Source organism: Sturnus vulgaris, chromosome 8, assembly GCF_052056855.1.
Source record: "Sturnus vulgaris isolate bStuVul1 chromosome 8, bStuVul1.hap1, whole genome shotgun sequence".
NCBI classification, from domain to species: domain Eukaryota; kingdom Metazoa; phylum Chordata; class Aves; order Passeriformes; family Sturnidae; genus Sturnus; species Sturnus vulgaris.
Genome location: NC_142250.1, coordinates 14,002,882 through 14,027,396, shown reverse-complemented (window position 1 = coordinate 14,027,396; position 24,515 = coordinate 14,002,882). Strand labels below are relative to the sequence as shown.

The 24,515-nt window shown below is 41.0% G+C and overlaps 1 protein-coding gene across 4 annotated transcripts in view; it reads left to right on the top strand.

Annotated features, from left to right (window-relative positions):
• The window catches only part of LOC106861219 (uncharacterized), a 54,183-nt gene that overhangs the window by 20,558 nt on the left and 9,110 nt on the right, over positions 1 to 24,515 (top strand). For 2 of the 4 annotated variants that reach the window (XM_088168892.1, XM_088168891.1), the window contains 9 exons: positions 8,524 to 8,866; positions 13,026 to 13,142; positions 14,026 to 14,267; positions 18,816 to 18,981; positions 19,409 to 19,505; positions 20,385 to 20,460; positions 21,165 to 21,290; positions 22,500 to 22,667; positions 22,980 to 23,037. In XM_088168892.1, coding sequence (XP_088025018.1) covers positions 8,699 to 8,866; positions 13,026 to 13,142; positions 14,026 to 14,267; positions 18,816 to 18,981; positions 19,409 to 19,505; positions 20,385 to 20,460; positions 21,165 to 21,290; positions 22,500 to 22,667; positions 22,980 to 23,037 — 1,218 coding nt within the window. In that variant the 5' untranslated portion in view covers positions 8,524 to 8,698. Of the gene's footprint in view, position 1; positions 559 to 5,308; positions 5,336 to 8,523; positions 8,867 to 13,025; positions 13,143 to 14,025; positions 14,268 to 18,815; positions 18,982 to 19,408; positions 19,506 to 20,384; positions 20,461 to 21,164; positions 21,291 to 22,499; positions 22,668 to 22,979; positions 23,038 to 24,515 lie in introns of those variants that run through there. The other 2 variants (XM_088168894.1, XM_088168890.1) reach the window with 2 other exon arrangements.

Below are 24,515 nucleotides of genomic sequence, written 5' to 3'. Positions count from 1 at the left end.
AAGCTTCAAGTGTCCTGCTAACAGAGCAGGCCAAGCATAATCCAGGCCCTGACTCAAATTGACAAGGACAGGTTGGGCTCTGAAATAATCTCTTTAAATAGCAGCAGCCATCTCTTTCTAAGGCACTCCCCCCAGGCAGCGCTGAGAGCTGCTTACAGCACATCTCCTGCCATTTCCCACCCAGCAGTGCAGGGCTCACACTTCTCACGGGCAAGTGTGTCCCTGCCAGCAGCCTCCCAGCTTTTCTCTGCACCAGGAGTTACAATGAATTTTGCAGCACAGTTTATCTACTTCAGGGTCTTAAAAAACAGAAGTCCCAGGGAGCGCTACAGGCAAGACGAAGACTACGATCCTTTCTGGCAAAGGTTGGAGAATATTGCTGTCTGACTTAGAGCTAGAGTGCTCCTTTATCCCCTCAGGGGTCATGGTCAGCCCTCGGGGTGCACCCAGGGCCAGGCACACGGACATGACACCCCCTGGACCCCTCCTGCCTCCTTTTGGTGTCGTAGTTGGAGTTTTGCTTCGCCTCGTTGTTTATTTAGTCGCTGTGCTGTATAGGTAATGCTTTCTTTTTCCTTTCCTTACTTTCTTTTAAAAATAAAACAAAAATAAATCCAGGAAATTGTTTGTAATTTTCCATAATCTCCCAGACTTCTGTGGGTATGAATTGCTCTTGGAGTTATTCACTAGAAATGGTGGAGATTTGAGTATTTTTAGCCGGCAGAGTTAAACTTTTTTATTTCTTCAGGAGTACGGTATCAGAAATAACCCTAGACAGGCAAATGCACTGCTGAAAATTTATCTTGGGATAGTCCATGTCAGATCCTGTTATTACAGTTCCATGGTTGTCTTTGTTATGGTGATCTTAAATTCCTGTTTTCAGACTTGGATGGTGCAGATGGAATTTAAGAGTCATCTTAGTGTCCTTGTGTAGCATGAGCTGAGGCTGTGCACACACATGGCATGGTGGTGTTGTGCAACCTCATTCTTAACCTTTTCCATAGTTTGTTTCTCCCTCAGTTTTATAATCTGCTCACCACTATTGAGATCACGCTCTGTTTTTGCCAGATGTGGTACAAACAAGGAACAATTCTCATTTCCTGCATCTCCTTGTCACGATGTTGTTAACATTTAAGACTTAAATTGTTTCAGTGGGTCTGATGTTGTTAATAAAGGGGAAGACAAGGTTTTCTGCACTGCAAAGAGGGCTTGCCCAAAGTCATCCATGGTATGACCTGCTCTGCAGTGCACTGCCAATCTCCTTTCAGCACAGGACCACTCTTTCCTCTATTTTGAGTTATGCTATTCATTCCTAATTGGAAATGGATTATGGAGATGTGTTAGAAAACCTCTAGACTCAGAATACATTCAACTTAGGAAGAAGTTTAATTGCTTGAAAAGTTTTAGCTGCCAAGCTCTGTGCAGAGTTGGATAGTGATCATTTGACATGCACAGCTATGAATGTCCTACAAGAACTTTTGAGGGGGATGGGTCTGTTTGAGGGACAGTTGGTTACCTCTGCTTCAACATTTCTACGATGGTTGGCCTTGTGAATTCTTCTTGCTTTCAGATTGCTTTTTCTAGTGTTAGCTATTTAGCAGCTGATACCCAGTTGCCATTGCCAGCAGTAAGAGATGACATGTGCATAGTGTTTGCAGAAGATGATAGATAGATAGATAGATAGATAGATAGATAGATAGATAGATAGATAGATAGATAGAAGATAGGCAATAGATTATGGCCACAGGTGAAGGCATAGATAGTGCTAGGCTCAGGCTCTGCTAAATCTGACTTACTAAAAGTAAGGAGAGATTTTATCAGAGCTGATAATACAGCTTGGTTGTTTGCTGCATGAGCCTGAGCTTTCTTTGTGTGTGTTGCTGGTGCAGTGTCACACAGGTTTGTCAGACCTGTGTATGGTGAGTGGAGTTAGAAAGGCCTGCTCAGTCTCAAGGCATGGTTGTTATGTAGCAGTCTGTGCTGGATGGTCACAGTGCTTACACTTCTGTCACCCAGGCTGGTTACTAAGCCCTGATCTCTTCGTCTTTAAGACACTCTGATAAATAGCCCTGCGGAAGTCTTAGGCAAGTCACTGGATCTGTGTCCCAGTTTCCACCAATAAAGTTGAGCTAATATTTGCTGAACTTGTCTTTCTGCTTAGGGAAAGGTGTTGGTGATTCCTATGTGACTTAGGAACAATCACTTTGCATAGAGTTTAGGTATATAAATATCAGACATGCATTTTATATTTCCAAGCTGTATGTGCCACTAGTTGGAGTGATACAGTATCAAATGGTTCTTTCTAAGTTCTAGTATTGTACAAAATACTGATAATTCAAGACAGTCATATTTAGGGTGCAGTATTGTCTTTGATCTGTTTTAAATTTGTTGTCAAAGAGAGATCTTGTGGTCCTTCCCTGTGCCTGCAGGAGTTTACTTGTCACCCTGTAGTGGTGTGCAGGGCACTCAGACACTATGTAGTGCATAACCTGGAGTTCCTGGTGTTGAAGATGACATTTGTTATGATCCTTCTTGACACTTTTATCTCAGCAAGCCTCTATTTTTCTACCCTTTGTCTTTCATAAAGTCCTACTTGCACAAGTTGCTGAGATGCTTTCAAATTGCTGCTATTGCAGTATTTGGATGTATTTGGAGATGGGTAAAAAGGTAGAAGAGGAGTTGAGATGGAACAGGGGTGTTTAGGAGCTACTGGGAAAGGGGATTGCAACAAACAAGGAAAGTATCAGAGGGGTCTGGGAGGCTCAGGCAGCGAGCAGGGTCAGAGGAGACAGTGCTGGGACATGGAATTAGAAGGATTAATGGAGCTGGAGAGGTTCTGGGTAAAAGGGATTTGGATGAGGGAAAGGGCCCTCTCTGTCATATCCTGGGACTCCTGTAAGAGGAGATCCCAGCCCCAGTCACATTGCAGCCATAAGCCAAGCACACTGCTACCTGCAGCAGGCTGCTCCCCCTGCCTTGCCCCCTGTACATGACCCATCTCTGCTCAGCACTGAGGAAGGAGGCACAAGTGACTTTAAAGGGGTCACCTTTCACTTTAATAAATGTTCTGAACTTGCAGGTGTAAGATCTGAGACCAGTTACCCAAAAGCAGATGACAAATATGTCTAAAACTGTATTTTACCAATGTCTCTTGGTTAGTGTGCTCCAGAAAATTCTTCAGGGAGCCTGAAGATGATGGCAGCATATAGGTATGAGCTTAAGAAACCCTTACACCCAAAACATTAAAAAAGGACAAAATTAAAAATCCACATGTAGAGAACATGTGCATATGAGTTTGGAGAGGTGTTCAAGCTTAGCATTTTGTGACTGCTCAGCCCAAGCTGGGCACTGGAGTTGGAGCTTCTTGTCATGGCACTGGCCTATAAGGATGCTAAAGTATTCCACAAAACTTGTGCCATACTGTTGTCTACAAAAATCAGATTTCTAACCTGGTGTGCAGCAAGCCAGTAATTACACAGTGAGAGAGCCATTCATTATAGCTGAGAGTTGCACAAGCCTGGGTGCTCTGTGGATTCCACAAATCAAGCACCAACTATCAATGCTTTTTACTCTCTATACATTTCAAAAAAGGAATTAGCTTTCATTTGCTACAAGCTCTCTTATTAATTAGTATTCTATCTTCTGTTGGTTAATGATTCTCTTGTTTCTCATGCCAATTAGTCCTAGTGCTCAGTCTTTCTCTTCTTTTGGGTCAGTAGTTTTTTGGGTTGGTGGTCACAATCTGCCCCTGCCAGGATCACCTTTTACCCAGCTGGAGCTGATTTCAGCACAGCTGCTGAGTTGGCTTTGTCAGTTTCTCCTTCATCACGGGAATTCTGCCAGATGTCCTTGGAGCCCATAAATTTTGCATTTTTTGTGTCCACTATCAGTGGTACATCCTTCTCCCTAAGATTTGTAAACCTCCTATGAGGTCCAAGATCATTGAAGCCTGTCAAACCCTAAACATTACTGAGGCAATTCAACCAGCATTAATTTGCTTTTCTAGCACATGAACATCACTTAGAGCTTGTTAACTGCTGTTTCATGGATTAAATCTCCCTTCTTGTTGATTAGGCTTGAAAATAAACAAACATCAAAAGCATGCTTGCTTAAGAAAATTTTTATATTTGCCAGTCAGTCCCTCTTAATGTGTATCACTGTGAATGCAGATGACAAAAGCTGCTGTAAAAATGACAAAGAAAGGCTGAGTTTTCAGTCTTATATTTAAATTAGTTGCCTTTTGTGACAGTTGAATTTCCATCTGTGAATCAGTACATGGGAATGTATGTCCATAATTCCAACTTCACGTCCACTTGTTTCATTATGAAAGTGTAAAAGCTGCCAAATGGGCCAAGTGCTGGCATTGGGTATATCTGCAATCAAAATGGCAACACTGGGTCGGGCCAAAGAGCTGTCCTCCTCTGTGTCCTCTCTCCAGGGGTGGCCAGTGGGAGAATAATAAAAGCCACCTAAGACACTTTCTCTCATAAGCTTTCATGGAGTTGGCCAAGTGTTCAGGGGCTTCATGAATCACAGATTAATTATTGAATGATATGTGTGTTGGTCACCACTTCCATTTAGTTGTGCATTTTTAGGAGCCTGTTTACATTGTTGTTCTTCACAGACTCCTCTGGCAATGAGTTCTGTGATCTAATTATGTTCTCTAAGAAGGGAAATTTAAAATTTTCTCCCTGATACTTTCATACCATCTCCCCCTGACATTTATTCTGGGCAGAATGGTGACTACCCATTCACAATTTGCTGTTCCCTGGACATGTGTGATTTTGCAGATTTTGCTCCTTCAATTTTAGAAGCTGAAGAGATCCAGTGTATCAGTTTAATCTGTTTAGTCTGCTTTGTGGGTCCTGAGGGAGGCAATCTGAATGTGCTTCACAATGTCCATCACTGCACACTTGGACACTACTTTCTCTGTCTAACAAAGGCAACAGTTGTGGTCTTTAGGTATAGTATGCATTATTGCCTTTCATCTTCCCAATATTATTTTTCCTTATTATTTTTATTATTTTCTTAGTTTGTTAATATTGTTATTTTTGAAATTTTTTTCCCTAGTGCTGTTTAACTTGATGAATATTATCAGTATGTTCAAAAAACCAAACTGGAAATAGAAATATTATTCAAAGTTGTCGCTTTTTATTATTGTAGGAGTGCATTTTGGTACACACTGTCTTTGCATTGTCTTTGAGATTTTTAAATATGTAAAGCTATCTGCTTAAACAAATTATATTTTTTTCCTGTGCCCTAATTGTTTATGGAATGTCTGCATATGGATCTTCTCTTTTTCTTCCAGTTATGCTGAGCAGCTGTTCTTGAAAAAGTAGGTTTATAAACTGTATTTTCATGTTTGCTTTTACTAATCACTTTAAAGGTAAAATGTTGTAATTTATAACCATGTAACAAAGCTTGCCAGCTGGGTATTTGTTTTATGTCTGGAAATAAACAGACCTTTTAATGAAAACTTTTGACAAACCCCAAAAAAGGAAAAGCTCCATTTGAAAGGAGCAGTGTTTTATAATGCTGGGGTTTGTATTTATACTGGCTCAGACCTTCATCTGGTGGACATGACTGCTGGAGTAGGGGAGTAGGGGCTGTATTTTGTTTCTGTGCTTGGGAAATCACGTGCTGTGTTTTTGAGCACTTGCATGCTTTGCTGCCTGCTTTGGCTGTTCCTGTAAAAGAAATCCATATAAGTCTCTGCCAAGCATGTGGAATGCTTTTGAGGCAAGAAATACTTTTGACCCAACATGGTCATTGGTTGCCCATTTATGTTGGGTGATCAAACCTCAGCCCACTGTTTACCTTGGGAATTTGAGAGTTCTAGGAGGGTCTGTGGCACATCCAGGTGGGCTCAGTATGGGAAAATGTCATTATCTAATGTGGGTAAACATGTGGGTGTAGAAGAAGAATTGAAGTTATTCTGAAATAAATGCATACAATACCTATATAGACAATAGAATTATATCCCCTCAATATAGAGGCTGCTGACTTTTCAGATGCAAATTTATGATAGTTTTTGTATTAAATATTGAGATGGTAATAATTCAGATGTGCTCTAAATCTAGATCAAGCCTGAAAAGCCTATACATATTTTACAGCTGTTTGATTTCTGTTCCTCTTTTCCAATGGTCACAAGGTGTTGTCTCCTTTGGAGTCCTGAGCAGACACTCACTGGTTATGAGAATGGTGCTGCACATCAAGGACTGAGAACATGATTTACTTCTTTCCTTTTTTCTGCCAAAAAAAGGGAAACCTGAGACTAGGGCAAAAAAAACCCCAATATACCATTTTGGTCTTTTTATTTGCAGATACAAATGGCACTAGTGTAGTGAGGCATTACCATACACTTCTACTTTCTCACAGAATCCTGCTTCATCAATAAACTTCTTGTGGTCATCTTTGGCTGGATGTTTTTATAGACTTTTTGATTGCAACAAATGCAATGAAAAATGAGATTTGTTCTTCCATCTCAAATGCCAGTTGGATAAAAAATTTGACCCATAAAATCACAAATTTTTGATCTGCCTACTTTTTTACCCTACATAGACCCCTTTAACCCATTTCCAGTGCAAGAAACATAATTCATTGCTAACACTTGCTAAACATTTTAGACACTATGTTCAGGAATAAGAGGTAGCTGTTGCTTCCTTTTGGAGTGGTTATGGGAGTCTGTGATAGGGAAAATATTTTTTGAGAAGGGAGAGGTATGGAATGAACTCTTAACAGCTCTGTGGCCTCTTGGATGCTGCTGCTGTTGTTGTTTCTGTGGGGGCTGTGCTGTGACAAGTTCACAGGGTTCAATCTGATCTGGTTCTCAGCTTTGCATTAAGCAGACTAATGTGCACCCAAACTAACACTGGAAGCTTAACATCTTTATGAAGTGTTCCAGCTGTCTAACCCCAATGGAGCAGAGATGCAGAAAAGTACAGAACAGAGCTATTTGATAAGTTATTTGATTTGAAAGCATAATGCCTGGTGTTAGATGTATCAGCTTTGAGATACAGTATTGGGAAAATACTTTAGATCACAAGTTTCAACATAAAAAGCTTAGAAATGTGTCTATACTTTATTTCTCTTCGAAAATTAGTGCTCTCAATTTTGGAGAGAGAAGATCTTGCTACAAAAATTTTCTCTTGTGAAGATATAAAGAAGGATTAATTCTACTGGTATATTTCTTTACTCTAATGATAAAACATTTTATGCTGCCCATATTGTTATGTGAATTCCTCACTGGAAAAATTGGAAGTATAATAGGAACCAAAGCTACTGGCACAGATTACTGATACCATTAAGGAAATGGATGATACTGCCCAAAGTGGGCAATTACTCAAAAAACAGATGTTTCTAAATATTTTAAAATTCTTTTGGAAGTCGCTGCAAAGCATATTTTATGGTGTTGATCGCTGCTGTAAAATGTGTTTTATCCAGCCCTGCTGATGAATAACTGCAAAACTTAGACCCAAATTATTTTAGGAAAAGGTAAATATTTTTTGTTGGAGATAATGCTGGAATCTCTGACATAGTTTAACATGTTTGTTTTTAGAAAACCATTTCTACCAAATAGATTAATAGTGAGTCATGCAGAGGAGCTTACACCATCTGTCAAATCATAGCCACAAACCAGGAGTGGTATCAGCTCTTTTATAAATCACTGGTCTCCTGCTTAATGCTCCTTTTACCCCATAATAATCTCCAAATTCCAAGAATTCATAGAAGTATTGCATTTATCTGTTAATAGGACTGCAAAATCTTGAACTCCTGTTCCTTGTGAACTGAATGCTATGGACCATAGAGTCAGACACTTGAAGGTAGCAAATCCAGCAATTTTTTCTGGCAGTGTTGCCTCTCCTAAGTTTCTTGGGGAAGGAGATTTTTGTGCCACCACATTACCACACACAAAATGTCAACCCATAGATCAGAAGACCTAGTTCTTTAGCTCTGTAGGAAGATATAATTATTATCCCTTATCAAAGTGATTTCCCTCCCATCACGAGGCAGTTGATGGCTGTCAGGAGAACACGCTGCAAGTATGCAAGGGCAGAGACCAGACCTTGTGTACAGTGCAGTGGAATTTGTTACTCTGATAACAGTTTATGGGAATGGTCTGCAGCAGCTGCTTGCCTTTTTTGAAAAAGATAGAATTGCCTACAGAAAATACAATTCCGATTATTCCAAAATTTTTGGAAGCATGAAGCTAGGATCTTTGCCGAGTAGTGCTCAGTACTGAGTACTAAGGAAGTCTGACTGTCCAGACAACACAGATTATATATTTCTTATTTTCTTGGGTAGGACAGTTTCCCAGTTTGCCCATAGGTTGGGTCATTTGTGGCTTTTCTAACACCTGGAAGGTTTCAGTATCTTGCAGTGCACCTACAGGAAGGTAACAGGACAGTAGTAACTCACTCTGCCTGTTCAAGGCCTGCAAAGAGCTACTGAGATATGCATCCTTCTAAAATGCTAAATATCAAGAATCATCCAAGCCTTTCTAACAAGTTTATTTGTTTTCAGGGATGACAATAAAATAAAGAAACAAGATAAGCCAGCAATTTGTGATCTCCACTGCTGCAAGGATGTGCCCGTAAAAAATGGCCTTATTGGGCAGAAGCCACCCTCTATCAACCCCGAGAGACTGAAGGATTTTGGTGAGGAGGATTACCTGAACGGGGATGTGAAGACCTGGGAAATGAAGATAGTGAGCCGAAATGAGGAGTTACTTAGGGATGCCCTTTCCTGCATCCCTCAGCCAAGCAGTAGGACCAGCCTGGCAAGCTGTAACAAGCTGATTCGATTTGAAGACATTAGTGCAGCAGCCTTCAAAATCCAGTGTGGTGTGCAGAAAACCCCCTGTATGGTAAGGTATCTTTCTGGTTTTGCATTCTCCCAGTGTTTCTTTTCTGTTTTTCCTTATGAATGTTGAATAGAAACGGAGAATGGGTATGTGTGAATTGCAGCAGATAGATCTGTGTGAGATGACTCATGTTCATATTAATTGTATTTAACTGTCAATAATAATTTTCTTCTTATCTGTTTACACTAACCTAAATCCTCAAAGATTGCAGTGACCTGTAAACAAAGGATAAACCACATTAGGCATAGACTTAATGCACTGTGGTATTATGGTCCCAGTGAAAAACTCCTGCTATAAGGAACTGGAGTTGGAGGTGGCAGACTCCCAGTGTTTGGGTAAGCACTCTTGTGGGAGGGTTTGGTTTGGAACCAGCCCTTGTGTTTGGAGGGTTTGAAGGTACAGATTTCCCTTCTCAGTCAGGCCAGCCAGGAAGGGCTGGATATGTTCTGTAACCAGGTATTTCTGCCACAGGTGTCTTCAGCAAAATAAGGATGTTAAGATGCACACACAAGTGCATCTGTTGACCAAGCTTGGTGTAGAAATGACTGGAATACCCCCATCAGTGTATAAGGTCTGCTAAAGCAGAAGAGAAGCACAATGGCAAGCTGTACTGTGTTTCTATACTTTTTCATAGTGTATTTCTGCTGTTGGGAGCTCTTCAGGCAGGCTACTCTGGGCTCTCTGGCTAATCTCTTTTCCTTTTGGTGGGTGAGAAGAGTGTCTTCACCAAATGGCAATTCCTAGCAGTGGCCCCAAATCACACTCTCAATGAATCCTTGTGGATTGTTTTTCTGGCATGCACAGGGCAAGAACTTTGCAATCTGCTTGGGGTTAACAGTCCCTGGAGTGAAGTGGTGCAGCAGTTGTTCTTGTTCCCATATGATGCCTGCTGATCCAGAGACATCATAACTACTTCCAGTGTGGGGTTTTTTATCCCAGCATTCCCAAAATATGGCTAGCCGTGCTTTTTGCAGCACATTACTGAAGAAGTGTGTCTTGTGTCAAAGGACGTGGTACAAAACAGTCGGGGCTGTAAGGTGGCACAAAAGATTTGGCTGGAATGAGAGAAAGTTTTGGCTAGGGTAGAATTAATTTTCTTCATAGTAGCTGGTATGGGGCTGTGTTTTGGATTTGTGATGAAAATATTGTTGATAAGACAGAGATGTTTTTGTTACTGCTGAACAACTCTTACACAGAGTCAAGGCATTTTCTGTTCCTCACTCCATCCCACCAGTGAGAAGACTGGGGATGTACAAGGAGTTGGGAGGGGACACAGCTGGAACTGCTGACCCCAGCTGAGCAAAGGGACATCCTATACCATATGACACTTTGCTCAGCAATAAAACTAGGGGGAAAGTTGGCTGGGGCCTGTGGCTCAGGGCCTAGCTGGTCATCAGCTGGTTGGTGGTGAGCAATTGTTTTCAATTGCATAAGTTGTCTTTCTTGGGTCCTATTTACTTATTTATCTCTTTGTTAGCTTCCTTTTAGTTACATTGTTGTTTGTTTATTTATTTATTTATTCTTACTAACTGTTCTTATCCCAACCCATGAGATTTCTCACTTTTACCCTTCCAATTCTCATCTTCCCCCAAGCACAGGGGCAGGGAAATGAGCAAGTGGTAGGATGGTGTTTAGTTGCCAGCTGAGGTTAAACCATGCCAGCCCTCAACTTAAACAGCTCCTTTCTCCTGGGTGTCCCTGCCAGATTTATGCAACCCAGTTGTATCCCCTTTCTGCATTTGCTCTTTCAAGCTAAACAGTCTCACTTTCTTTAGTCTTTTTTTTTATGAATTATGCTTTTAAAATTATCAGAATTGTGGAAAATCTATATCCATAAAAAACTTGTTTATTTTAGTGTGAAAATAGCCTATGACTGTTGTTATTCAAAGTAATGTTCCTGCAGAAGTCATTAATGCATTTCATGCATTGTTTCAAAAGCATGGAGTGGTGTCAAGAAAAACACAGAAAACCTTTACTTTAACTCATTGTTGACAGGTAAGACCACCTTTCAAGGACATTTGTTTAGACTAAGAAAGTGAGTGTGACTCCATTTAGTTAATTGAAGGGAGAAACACTTTGTAGGATGATTCCTAATCTGCAGGTAAAACCACAGATGGAGCATCCTGGTTCCTTGGGCAGGAGTTTACCTTGGAGCTGAGATGTGGCATCATGAGTGAATTGCAACATGTCAAAGAGGTAGTGAGCATAAGAAAACTAGGAACTGGCATCAAATTGGACACCTGGTTTGGCTACTGATGAAGGAGCTGAAAGGGCTGTGTTGTGTCAGCTTTGTGGATGCCAGAGGGAGGCTGTGCTGTGTGTTGTGCATCAGACATGGTATCTGTAGTCCTTAGATAAGATCACAGTGACTAAAGGGAAATCTTACAGGCTGGTTCAATGAGTCTTATGAGGTCACACATCAGGTCAGTTCAGCTGTAAATAGTGCTGATGCCTACTTTGTTAGAAGTGATTGCTATATTTAGGCTATATGAAAAAGTCTTCAGTTAAAGGAAGACAAAAAGGATAACCTAAAGAATTAAAATCTTGAGTATCAAAATTAAAGAAAAATATAAATCTGAAGTACACCACCTCTGTGGTAAAGAGTGACACATTTTTAAATGTAGGAGGCTTAGCAACTTTATTATTCACAGGATTAGTCTCCTTAAATCCTTTTTCCGATGGTTCACTCTAGAATCCAAGATTCTCTACAAGAACAAGTATGGTATGTGAAGACCTATTAGCATTTCTTTTATAGTGTTCTTGTGCTATTTTGTGTAGGCATTCTCTATAGATTAGGATGTTTGGGATATAAACTATTATCCTATTAGTGTGCTAAGCACTTTCCATTGTATCAGTTTCGGCAGCCAGATTTGCGAGGGAGCAGCAAGTGGTAGCTCTTATGTCAGGATTTTCAGAAGCAAAACAGAGAATCTGGCCCCACCTATGGGTGAGGAGCTTAACATATGCTTGGAAATCCACTAAAAAGCCTTGAACTACTCACCTGAAACATGTAGTTTAACTATATACTTTAAAGCAAGTATCTGTTTCAGATACATTAGTTTATATAAATTCACTTGGAAAGTCTTGCAGTCTGAAAAACATGTCATTCGTGTATACACTAATTAATACATACATACATACACTGTATGTATAACACAGCCAGATATTGCTTGAGATAAATATTTTTATTCATGCTGTTTTTGGATCTGTCTCACTTTGTGACTTATCTTAAATGAGGACTTGATCCCCTAAATCACCAGGGCCTCATTTGCTTTGGCAGCCAATAGAGGAGATGGAGCCAATTCTGAAATAGAGCTGCAGTAAGCTGGGGGAGCTGGCACTCATAGGTTTACTGCAGCTCTATTTCACAAGTTATCTTGTGAAAACTCTTGGTTTAGTGAATATGGTAATAGGAAATTAATATGTTGATGAATGCTGGGAATATCTTATAAAACGTAACAAATATTTGTCACTAAATTTTTTTAAAAATCATGCACTTGGGCACTACATCACATATAATGTGCTTGCTAATTCCCCTCAGCTCAGGCATCCTTTCTGTTCCAAACACTGAGCTTTTCCAAACAGTTACTGCTCACACTTTCAGCCCTGGGAAATTGTTTTTTATTATTTCCATCTTTCTTTGAGTAAGTAATGTCTTTACTAATATTCTACTGGCCTTAGGATGCAAAATAGACAACACTCAGTAGTGAATTAGTGGCGGAAACTACAGCAGAGCTGTAATGGGGCTCAAGGAGGTATTTTCTGATGTCTTTTGTATCTATTAGATGATGACCTTATTTTTTGGGTATTCAATATCCAGTTCTGGCAAGTGCTGGAAACATGGGTTTTGCAATAATGGAAAATATTTATTTTAATGCCTGTATTTGAGCAGTAAGATCCAAAGCAAGTGCTATTTTCAGAGTTCTTAATGGCATGTGGTCTATATTTCACTGCTGTGAGATTGAAAATCTCTTCCATAAAGCAGAAGGACCTGGTAGGTCACAACACACTGTTGTGTATTTATAAAGAACCAGAAGATGAATTTTACTTTTTAGAGCTCATATATAGCAATAGAACTCATGCCTCAACAGGCAGCTGATGGAGTGTGGAAGATTCTTCTTAATAGTAGATATATTGACATAATATTATTTATCTACTCCAGTATTCTAGGCTATCCAAGCAGTATGGAATGGACATCTACCTGAAGAAAGAGTTCCTCCAGTACACAGGGTCTGTGAAGGAACGAGGTGTACTTTACCTTCTGATGTCACTGCCTCAGGTATGGCAAAATGTCCGCATTCAAAAAGAAGTAGGTTTAGTTCTGCTTCACAAAAATGGAGCAGAGTTGAAGATAAATTTGCCTCTAATCTCCTTGGAATCACAGTGTTTCTTGTCTTTAGAATCATTGTACTGAACACAGCGTGTGAACAGAGATAGGTCTGAATGCAAAATACTGCTTTATTTACAATTGGCTGATCTTCTGGAGAAATTCTTAAAAGTGTTTGAAACAAAAGCTTGCAAAATGGAAACATCAGCATTTTTCTGTGGCATTAAGATGCAAATGTTTTTATGTGTACTGTAGTTCTGATATGTTGAAACCACCAAACTCATGAGCGGTGATGAAATTGAATGACAATGAGTGATGACAAGGATCTAGATCACCAATTGATTTTGTAATGAATTTCAGCTTTCTTACATGAATAGCTTGTTTATCATTTGTCATAGGAGGTTATTGCCTTTGTCATAGGAGTCTCTGCAGTAATAATTGTTATAATAGCCATGAGACAACAGCCCAGAGCAGTGGTTATTCCTGCCTTTCGTAATATAAATTATATCTTCTATTAAAAGGAAGCCTGAAATGAAATAATGTCATATAGGCAGAGCAGAGATATCAGCTCTTCTGTGATCAGTTGGAGTTTTTCAGCTCTTTCCAATGGAACAAGAATTGAACCCAGAGGAGTGCAGGCACAGGGATTGCTCTTGTGCTGTTTTAGCTCTGTGTGTAAATCCTGAGATCACACCAGACATGCATATACCATAATGTCACAATTCAATCAGCTAGTAAAGGGAAGAAAGGAAGTCAGATGAATAGAATGCTCCAGCATCCTATGGGACAGCTCTGTGACACTGTACAACGTGCAATAAGCATCCCTGTTTTCCAGGAGCAGCAGAGGAAAGGGGTGATCGTGGCCTTGGACAGTAACTTTTCCATGGCTGTTGCTTACCACGCCGCAGAGCTCCGTGTCCCCGTGTTTGTCATCGTGCCCACGGGCACGGCCCCGGCCAGGGCGCGCCTGTGCCGCGACTACGGAGCCATGGTCATCTCCTACGGCACCACTGCCAAGGACTCCCAGCTGCACGCCCGGAGGCTGGCACAGGAGAACGGCTACCTCTACCTCGAAGAGTAAGTGAGCACCAGGCTCTTCAGGAAGATCTGATGAGACACTCACACAGCTCTGCCAAAACAATTAGTTTCATTAAAATGTTATCACAGCTCGTCAAAATGCTCCTCTTACCTGCAATATGGACACTTATGTGTTCCCAGGCACAAATTATGTCTTTCTGTAACAACTGTTTTGGTCTTTTTGGAGACCAAAAAGAAACACTCTGCCCCTAAATTAGGCAAACTCTGTGTTTAGGGATTTCTATGGGCTAATATGATTCACAGAATTCACAGAATCACTGGGTTGGAAGAGACCTCCAAGATCATCGAGTCCAACCCATGCCCTAACACCTCAACTAAACTATGGCACCATGTGCCACATCCAGTGTTTTTTAAAACACATCCAGGGATGGTGACTCCACCACCTCCCTGGCAGGCCATTCCAGTACTTTATCACTCTTTCTGTGAAAAACATTTTCCTAATTTCCAACCTAAATTTCCCTTGGTGCAGCTTGAGACTGTGTCCTCTGGTTCTGTCAGTGCTGCCTGGAGAAAGAGATCAACCCCACCTGACTTCAGCCACCTTTCAGGGAGTCATAGAGAGTGATAAGGTCACCCCTGAGTCTCCTTTTCTCCAGGCTAAACAACCCCAGCTCCCTCAGCTGTTCTTCACAGGGTTTGTGTTCCAAGCCCCTCACTAGGTGGCTGTAGTGATGATAGTGGCTGTAGATGAATTCTTTAGGAACCCAGTCAGAAACATTTAGGCTAGGGTTCATTTCTGGTTTGTTTGAAGTTTGGTGGGTAAAAGTTAATTTTTAGTGCAAAGGGTTCAGTGGGATAATGTGGAGCAAGAGAAGGATTATGCTCTAAGATTTTCCCATATCTGGTGTGAGGAGCAAAACTGATGCTGCCTTGAAAAAAAGATGATTACAAAGCTACTTCACACATACATTTAAAGTAGCTAAGGATGAACACAAATCTAAATTTGAACTATTTGAGGTCACTGGACAAGGCAGATCTTAAAAAAAACTATAAATAAGACAGGCAAAATCTTAGAACTGATAGCTTTTCCCTTTTCTTTTTCATCTGTAACCTCTTATGCATTCCCCACTCTCCACCCCCCCCTTTCTTTTTTTACCTTTCTTCAAGAAAGATTTCCAAAAGCACAGAGGGACCAATCATTAACAGTGGTCCCTCTGATGCCCTGATCTGGAATGTCACTGTCCCCCTACCACTGCTGCTTCTGTGCAGGCTTCGTCCTGCTCTTGTTTGTGTGGCATCCCCTGCAGGGAGTGCCTGTTCCCCCCCAGCTCCCAGGCACTGCTGCCTTACACACAGTAATGATGAGTGTTGTTGCCTGGAAAGAAAATGCCAGAATGAGCAGAACAGAGGAAGTCCTCACTGCTTTCCCGATTGGTGCATTGGGAAGGCAACACTACAAACTGTAATGTTCAACTCCCTTCTTAGCTCTGCCAGCAGCCAGTGACACACAGGGCTGGTTCCTGTGCCTAGTCTGCCACCATGGGCACAGTCTTGTCCCACACTGGGATTTTTGGTGGAGAATGAGCTGCCCTGAATCCCAAAGAATTTTAAACCACAGTTTTCCATAACTTTGTGATTTCCAAATTTCTGTCAGCCATTTTTCAATTGATGTATTGACTTCCAGCTGGTTTGCATCAACTATCACATTCACATGTAAGAACTAAATTGCTTAATTGTAATTTGATGTTTAATCTTCCTCTCCTCCCTAAATAATGATTTAAGTTATGTAAGGTAGATATTCTCCAGGTTCATGATGCTCCAGGGACAATGCATGTGTAGAACTTCAGCATCCAACGCTGAGGAACTCTAAATGTACATGCTACCATTAATAATATTAAAGCACTCTGATTTATTTCAGGTTTCAGGTGACAAGAAACAGAGTTGTTCAATCTGTGACTACATTTAATTAAAACCTCACAGATGCAATTTTTCACTGGAAAGGAAAAAAAAAGGTAGAAACTCCCCACTTTAATTTTGAGCTCTTTCATAATGGGATATCTGAAAAATATTTTGTTGGGTGTAGGCCTGGCGAGATTTCCCAGTGTAATATGTCTTTATGGATAGCCAGTCTTCTCCATCTGGGTCTTACACATTTTTGTCACTTGCCAAAGCTGTTTGTAAAATACCAGCTGATCTCACAAGTGTTAGAATGGAACTTCCAAAATGTCATTTTATTGCAGTTTAATTCTAGCTTGGATACAATCCCTAGCAATTTGGTCTTTGGGTCTCCTCACCCAGTAATTCATTCTGCCCTTCCCGAAGTAGACACTACGTGACTGGGTTTGGCTGTACCTGCAGGGGCGATGCCCTGCAGCTGGGTGTGTCATTGTCAGCTCTTCCTATTGCTTGAAATTGCTTGATTTTAATTGCTTGAGTGCAATTAAATACTGTGTCACGAAAACGATCATGCAAGAATTCAAATAGGTGAAGGACACTTTTTACCCAGTTGCAACTTCCTGGGGAATCCCAGGAAGGAAATGTGATTTTTCAAATTGGAATTCAATCATTTAGTCTGCCTAATTGCTGCCTAGGTGTCATGAAATTTTTACTAACTATAGGGGCTCAAGCCCTCATTATAAGTGCAATGTGACTATTGCCAATAACTAACTCAGTACCTCTGTGAGGATGTGAGAAAGATTCCTTTGTGAATCAGGGAGGAAGGAGTGCTGCAGATTGAATTACACACCTTCATTGCTTGAGAGCCCATTTTTCCCTATGCAACTCCATATCTAAATGCTGTTCAAACCTGATCATTTGTGATCTGATTAGTCTGTTATTCTGTCCAACAGACTCAGAGCCCTTTACTTGGAGCAGATAGGAACAGAGCCTTCTAGCTGCCACACCAAACCTTCATTGGAAAACTAAAGCCTGACAGCCCATCTTCGATGGCTGATGTATCATACATTTCAGAAGGCAAATATCCAAGTTTCTAGCTCTGGCTCAAAAATGCTTGTGTCAGTCCATAGTCTTCAGATTTATCTGCCCTGTTCCTTCATTTTGCCTCAATGGCATATGATACTCAGAGATACGCTTGCTTTCAAAAAGCAAAAGTTGTGAATCACAATGCAAAGAAAATCACCCATTTTATTAAAAAGCTGATGGCTGATCAGTGGACTGGTGTTTCAACTGGATGTTAGCAAGGAAAACATGATGATCTGAAATACTGATACAAATTGCTAACAGCTCTCTGTGCCCAGAGCAGTCTCATTTGGACAGTTCTCAGTTGTTAGAGAGGCTTTATTCCTTCACTGAATATCCCAAGCCTTCACTCATTTTTGCAGGCCCCTTGTACCCCATGTACCCCATGTGGGGTAGCTCCACAAACTCAAATCTGAATCTCTTTTGGAAATAAGTCTCCAGAATTGTTCAGGAGGCCAGATATGTATTTTTGTCACATATAAGAAGGAGGAGATAACTCCTTCAGTATCTTGATAAAGACAGTAAATACAAGGATTCAGTTACTCATTCTACTATGATTTCTTGCCTTTGTCTTTGGCTGTGCTACAGGAGCAGAAGTTCATTAATCTTATGCTTTCTTATGTAGTAATATATACCCTTGCCCTGAAGAGTTTTCTGTGTCTTGATATATATGTGAGGTAACTTCTCAAGGGCCTTGGTCTCCTTGCAGGAATTCTGTGCTCCTATGCTGAGCCTCTCTGTGCCTGTCTAACAGTAATAAAAACAGTTTCCTAGTACCCAAACATCCTTGTGTCAAGTAAATCAAGTACAGTCATTGGATCTGTAATTCCATTTGCCAGAAAAAGCAGAATGTGCAGAGAGCTCATATTTCTTTTCTTATATATAGTTCTACATTTACGTCATTGCTAACTTGTAAATAAAATGCAAACCAGCTTTTAGAAATAGATCCAAGTCAGTCGTGTGACTGTATAGTAGAGTTTTCTTCAATTTTTTGATGCTGCTTGTCCCTATTCTTTATACTACATTTGCCTGAAAGTATTTTACCAGTGAATATTTTGGCATGACTAAATGCTTTGCTTAATGCAAAGGTATCAGGTATTGGCCCTGGACTGTGGAAAGACAACTCTAGCAATCTGGTTGGTGTTTGTGAGGTTGAACACACTGCTTAAATCTCATGAAAATTTCCATTCATCCCAAACACTAAATCCACTGATAAGTAAAGAGGAGATTTATTTTTGAGGCTTTGATCATAGTTTGGACTGCAACATTTAAAATTTGTGAAGCTGAAGGAAGTGATGGCAGTGGAAACATGACTTCTTCCTGCCAGTTCTGTAAACACCTGATAGCAATGGGAGTTAAGTGCTCTTCAATCTGAAGATTCTTTGAGGGGCTTGTCTACAGCACAAGTTTTCTGCCAGTGGGCAGAAGCTTGCTGTGGTCCACCCGATGGCCCCGTCCTGTTGCATCGTCCCATGTGCTGCTGATTTACTCTCACATTTATCTTCTTCTGCTGAACAATGTCTTGAAAGCAGTAGATTATTATTATTATTATTAGTGCACTGACAACTGTGACCTCAGGGAGCTGATGTGTGTCCTTCCTTCCCCCAGGGAGGACAGTGCTGTGTACCTGGCAGGCCTGGGGACCGTGGGGCTGGAGATGTACGAGCAGGTGCCAAAGCTGGACGCAGTGATTTTCCCTGCAGGAGGCCACTGTGGCTTGCTGGCAGGGTCAGCTGCTGCACTCAAACACCTCAACCCACATATTTCTGTAATTGTAAGTTGCCTTTCACCTATTAAGCATTGCATTTGGGTGGCTTTCACCACAGCTGTTTACAAAAGACACTGGTATCTAGTGACACTTGCAGATACTGCCTATGCTGGGGACTTTGCCTCAGAGAAGACCCTGTAAGATCCTGGGAAGTTCCTGTCCCTTGGCTGTTTGGCTGGATTTAAGAGAAAAGTGTGGGAAGACATTTCCTAAGCAAATCAAATACAGTTCTGTGTTTTGAAATAAGTTCTTACTGGAAAAATTTGGTCCTAAGTAAGCCACAGAATAAGCTTAGTGGTAGTGTGGTTGTTTTGCAACTTGAAATTAATTGTTAATTTGATGAAGAACTTTCTGTAGGTTTTGCTATCTACTTTGGTGGCAACTTCTGTTACAACTGGTTCAATAAAAAAGTGACAACATCTCTCTTCCTCAGGGAGTTGAATCTGAAAGTTTCCCAGTATTGCAACAGTCCTTAAAAGCTGGCCACCCAACTGAGGACCAGGCCTGCAACAATCATCACTTCTATGGAGGTGAGAAAATGCAGTATTCTTTGGGAGGTAAAGTAAAGGTGGTAACAATTTTCTCCAATTAGATTATTTTCTTATTATTTCAGTTCAAACATATTTTAAGGGAGTTCTCTGAAGAGTCAGAATTTAGTTTGATCTGTAACAGCAACTTCTGCCACATTTTCTCCCACACTCTAATAGGGTAAAATACTACTTCCAGTGCACATGAATACTTAGAATTATGAGAGTATTTATCTGAACACTGCTCACACACAGCATCTAAACCAGTGAATTCAATGGGAAAGCTCTTGTGTAAAAGACTAATTTGGGAAAAGGTAGGAAAATGATGTAGTGCTTTAATCTTTAGACACAAAACTGTTCTCAAAACAAAAGTGTTTATAAATGGTACAGTTGTTTCCATATCATTTGCTCAAAAAATCTCAACTGTTAAGCAATTTAAGAACATCCTGTTTGCCTGATATTCAAATCTCTGGAAGTTTTACAAGAACCTTCTAATTTCTCTTGGTTAGCTCTGCCCGTCTGCACTTTTAGCCAGCTGTCCTGCTGGAGCTAACAAACCCAGTGTTGTGCTTGGGTCTCTTCTCCTTCAAGCCTCGTTGAACACTGAAAAGCTCTGGGCTGCTGGGTCACTCTCATACTTCAACAATGCCAGTGAAGTACCAGAAGTTTCTTGAAGGGGTCCAAAAAGGCAAAATCTTCTTGTGAGATTTGGTCTTTCATTGCCAAACACATTTCTGTCACATGAAAAAAAATCAAGCAACTTAAGGTCATGTAACAGCAGTGTGCTGCACTCATTAAGGGCACAAACCAGCCAGGACTCTAAAATATGTTGAATATGTCTAAAGCAGCCAACTTCATATTTTTGTCTTTTGAAATCTGCAGATGTGAGTGGAGTTTGCTTTGGCAGCAATTCTTTGCAGCTGACTGGGAAACTTGTGGATAAAGTTGTTGCTGTGAGGTAGGTGAAGAAAAAACAGTGAAATGAATAATACTGGATGGACATTGTTGTATATGAAAAATGAGCTCTACCAGCAGGGTGTGGTGGTTCTGCATGTGCAGTGGAGAGCAGGTTGGCAGGAGCTGCCATCATACAGAGACTGGGGCAGTGTGGGGATGGGGAACCTTTCCTTCCAAGAAGGGCACTGAAGACTTTGAACCCAGACCCATATAACACAGAACCACAGAATATCTCAAACGGGAAGAGACTCATGAAGGATTATCAAGTCCAACTCCCAGCTCCTCACAGGACTACCTAAAACTAAGTGATATGACTGAAGTGTTGTCCAAACTGACCCTTTGGCCAAAACTTCACCTGCCACCACTACCTGGTCACCTCTGAGTGTAAAACTTGTCCTTGTATTCTACTTGAAGGCAGCCCTTGACAAATCTTTTCTAAATCTTTACAAAAAGGCCACATTTGTGCAATATACTTACTATTAGAATTTAGGTAATATTTCTAATAAAAAAGCCATCCTGTCTTTCAGTTAATGAGTAGTCTGAGGTGTACATTCACCCCCAGCATCACAGCATTCTGTAACACCACTTTGGGGTCATATCTATCTGGGTGGATGGCAAGAACACAGTTAGATATAAATGTGTTATCTTCTGCTTTTGGGAGCTGTTTTGATTTGATTTGTTCTGACCCAGGTCTCTTGCTTTCAGGGAGGAGGACATCCTCATTTCAATGCTGAGGCTGCTGGAGTATGAGCGAGCCACAGTGGATGCAGAAGGGGCCATTGCACTTGCAGCACTGGTGGCAGGGAAGCTGCCTGAGTTGAAGGGTAAAAGGTACAGCAGCTACTGCAGACAGGGAACTGTGGCAAAAACATGGGGCTGGGGGCACCTTGGTCCTAGGAAATGGTGAAAATCTACTTGTTCTGTGGGTGACAAGGCAGTCCCTGCCCCTGAACTGGCAAGGGGCTCATTGGTGGCAGAAACTTCAGACTGACTAGACCAGTCACGGGTGGTAAGACTGTGCTGAACCTGACAAATGCCAGCCTGGGGACCTGACTAGTCTTGTCCCTTTCCTCAATTCTCAGATATCTGGGGGAAAGGCAGTTAGAGCTCCCTGAGGCATCATCACACCTGCCAGGACAGTGTCCTGCTCCTGTCAGCCCATTGTCTCCTCTTGTTCCCCTTGTGGAATCCAGCTCAGTGTGTGGTGGGACACGAGCTGGGCTGTCTGCTGCAGTGACCCAGTGCCTCCAGTCCTGAGAACTGTCCACACAGTCAGAGGGATTATCCTTGTGCTTAGTGCTGAACCTGTGGCTAAGTGCTGCCTTGCCTCCCAGCTTGAGGACTCAGCACTTAAGTGGATTGAGCCTTGGCTCAGGTCATAGTCCAGAATGTAGTTAAACATACATGTCCTCAAGACAAAATAATGTTTCTAGTGCACAGCATTGTACACTAAAATACTGCTGAGGCAATTCTTCAGAAGAGGCTGACAGTGCAAACAGAGCAGCAAACAACACGTTTCAGTACAGCTAAAATAAAAGGGAAAATGTAAAGGTTTGGTCTCAAAGAGGTTAGGTTTGACTCTGCAGAGAGAGATTTTCATAGACTAATCTTGTGGCTCTTCACTTGCACTTCAAACATTTCTGCACTCATTTTTTAGAGTTGTGATGAGTTTAATCAATGGTTACAGAGAGCCTTGAAAATACACATTGTCTGAGCAGTAAGAGGGTGAAACTTAGAACTTCCGGGGGAGAATTATGTGAAATTTTTAAAACTTGAAACCTAGACCTACAGCTCTCCAGCTAATTATGTCTAACAACACTCAAATCTCCAGGAAATACAAAATGAAAACAACATTTCAGACCAACCAACTCAGGCAAGTTCTAGGCTTCCCCTATCTGCTCTCAATGGACACTGAGAGGCAGGAGCCCTCTGACATGTAAAACTTATTGAGGGAAGCACTTAGGCAGATATTGATGCAGTGTTTATGATTTATGGTTCCTTCACACTTATCAAAACTCCTATTTTTCTGTCTGTTTTCAGAGTGGCAGTTGTTATATGCAGTGGAAACCTGGAATTATATTTGCTGCAACAGTGCATAGCTCGTGCCCTGACCCTGGATAACAGAGTGTGCAGATTTTCCCTTGTGATTTCTGACTGCCCAGGAGACATGTCAAAGCTACTGGAGATTTTGGCTCGGGAAGAAGCAAGGTAAATCAGACTAATATTTGGGAAATATAATCACAGACTAGCACAAAGACTATTAAATATTGGGAAATGTTTCCAAACATCTCTGAAGCCAAGTGTGTAAGTAATTAATTAATGAAAGATTTTTTTCTTGTTATATTGCAGAAAAGTTTTTATTTCCTTCATTTTTGTTACAATCTGAAAACACCTTTATATCATAGAATTGTGTCTAATTCAGAAAGAAGGAAAGATATATAGTCTCCAAACACTTACAGAAACTGTTTTGCAATGACAGGGGATTGTTGTGATCTCTAACTTGTCCCTTATTTGATGCAGAGTTTTGGATATCAAACAAGAACGCACATTTGTGACGTCTGAGCTCTTCACTGTCGAGGTAAGATGAGATTGCAATTTCAGTTTCTCTGACAGTACTGGCCTCCCCTGGTTTATTCTGTTTTCCTGTCTCTTTATGCCTATGTTGAAGTCCAACAGAGATTGTCAGAGGTTATTTCCTCTGTGTTATACAGCTACTTGCCAAACACTTAGCAGGCTTATAAATAACCCAGGACCAGTTTTACCTGCTGTTGCACCACCCTGGTGAAGCACTGCAGGTGCTGTATTGCCCTGCTGCTGGTATGAGCCCTCCTGACGTGTGGCAGGCTGCTGGGGGAGGTGAGCAAGCTGCAGCATCCATGCAGAACTAGAAGAGCCAGCTGTGTAGGCTGGCTGTAATTGTCTGACATGTTTGCCTTAAAGCAATGTAGAGAGCTCCCTTACTCTTAAGGAATCCTTGTTTTTAACTAGGGACTCAGTTTTGTTTCTTATCCACAATGGCACAGAGGAAAGCCAGTATTCCTTTGTCAAAACAGTGAAGAAGTGCTACCAGCTGATGGTGTCTCTTAAAAGGACCATTTATCTCATGGTGTCTCTCTTATTTCAACTGGTTTGGCAAAGGTGTGGTCCTACTGATTTCATACTGTCCAGGTCCAACCTGACTTAGTTTGAGAAACCTCAGGTGGAAGTGAAATTATAGATCTTTCTAAATGGGCTCATAATTGGGGTGCAGAAATGTTACTGAGTCAGCAAGTTCTTTGATTTTGGCCTTTAAATTTAATTTCCTGCCTGGATACGAAAGCCTGCTCAATATTTTCACTTGCAGATATAAAGAAGAGGTAGATGAAAGATCACTGTGGTACATGGTATCATCAATACTGTCAAGCATCTAGGACTTAACCCACATTGTTCTGCAGTGTGCCATAATGATAGGCCAGCTCACAGCTTTGGGTGATTTGGAGATAGCATGACACTCACTGCATGAGGTGGATAAATCCCTCTGAGTGACTAACAGCTCTGGAAACACTTTTCACTGAAGGCTAGATTCAAAAAAACCTGTGACTCTTACAAAGTTTCCAATGCCATTTTTATGGAATGAGGCTTGTAGGTTTTATTAATGCTATTAAGCAAATTAGATTAAATCTACTGTCTTATGTGGGGTTTTTTTTTATATTTGTTTGGTTGGTTTTTGAGGTTTTTTGTTTGTTTTGGGGTTTTGGTTTTTCAGTTATTTTTTGCTTGTTTGTTTGTTTTAGTTTTTAGTAAATACAGGCCCTGAATGAAAACAGTGCCATGTGCTATTCTCTGCACTTTAAACACGATGTATTTTCACTGACTGTCCACTTCAAGAATCTGACAGTGTTGCACTACAAAAAGGTTGAAGGGAGGAATTTGCATCCGTGTATAATTTAATTGGATATTGGATTTGCATGATGGCTTTCAATCAGTCTGGGAGAGGCTATTGGATAATTAGATGTGAAGAACAAAGTAGTGACCCAGACGTGCAGACCTCTGCAGGCAGCTCTATCTGGTGACATC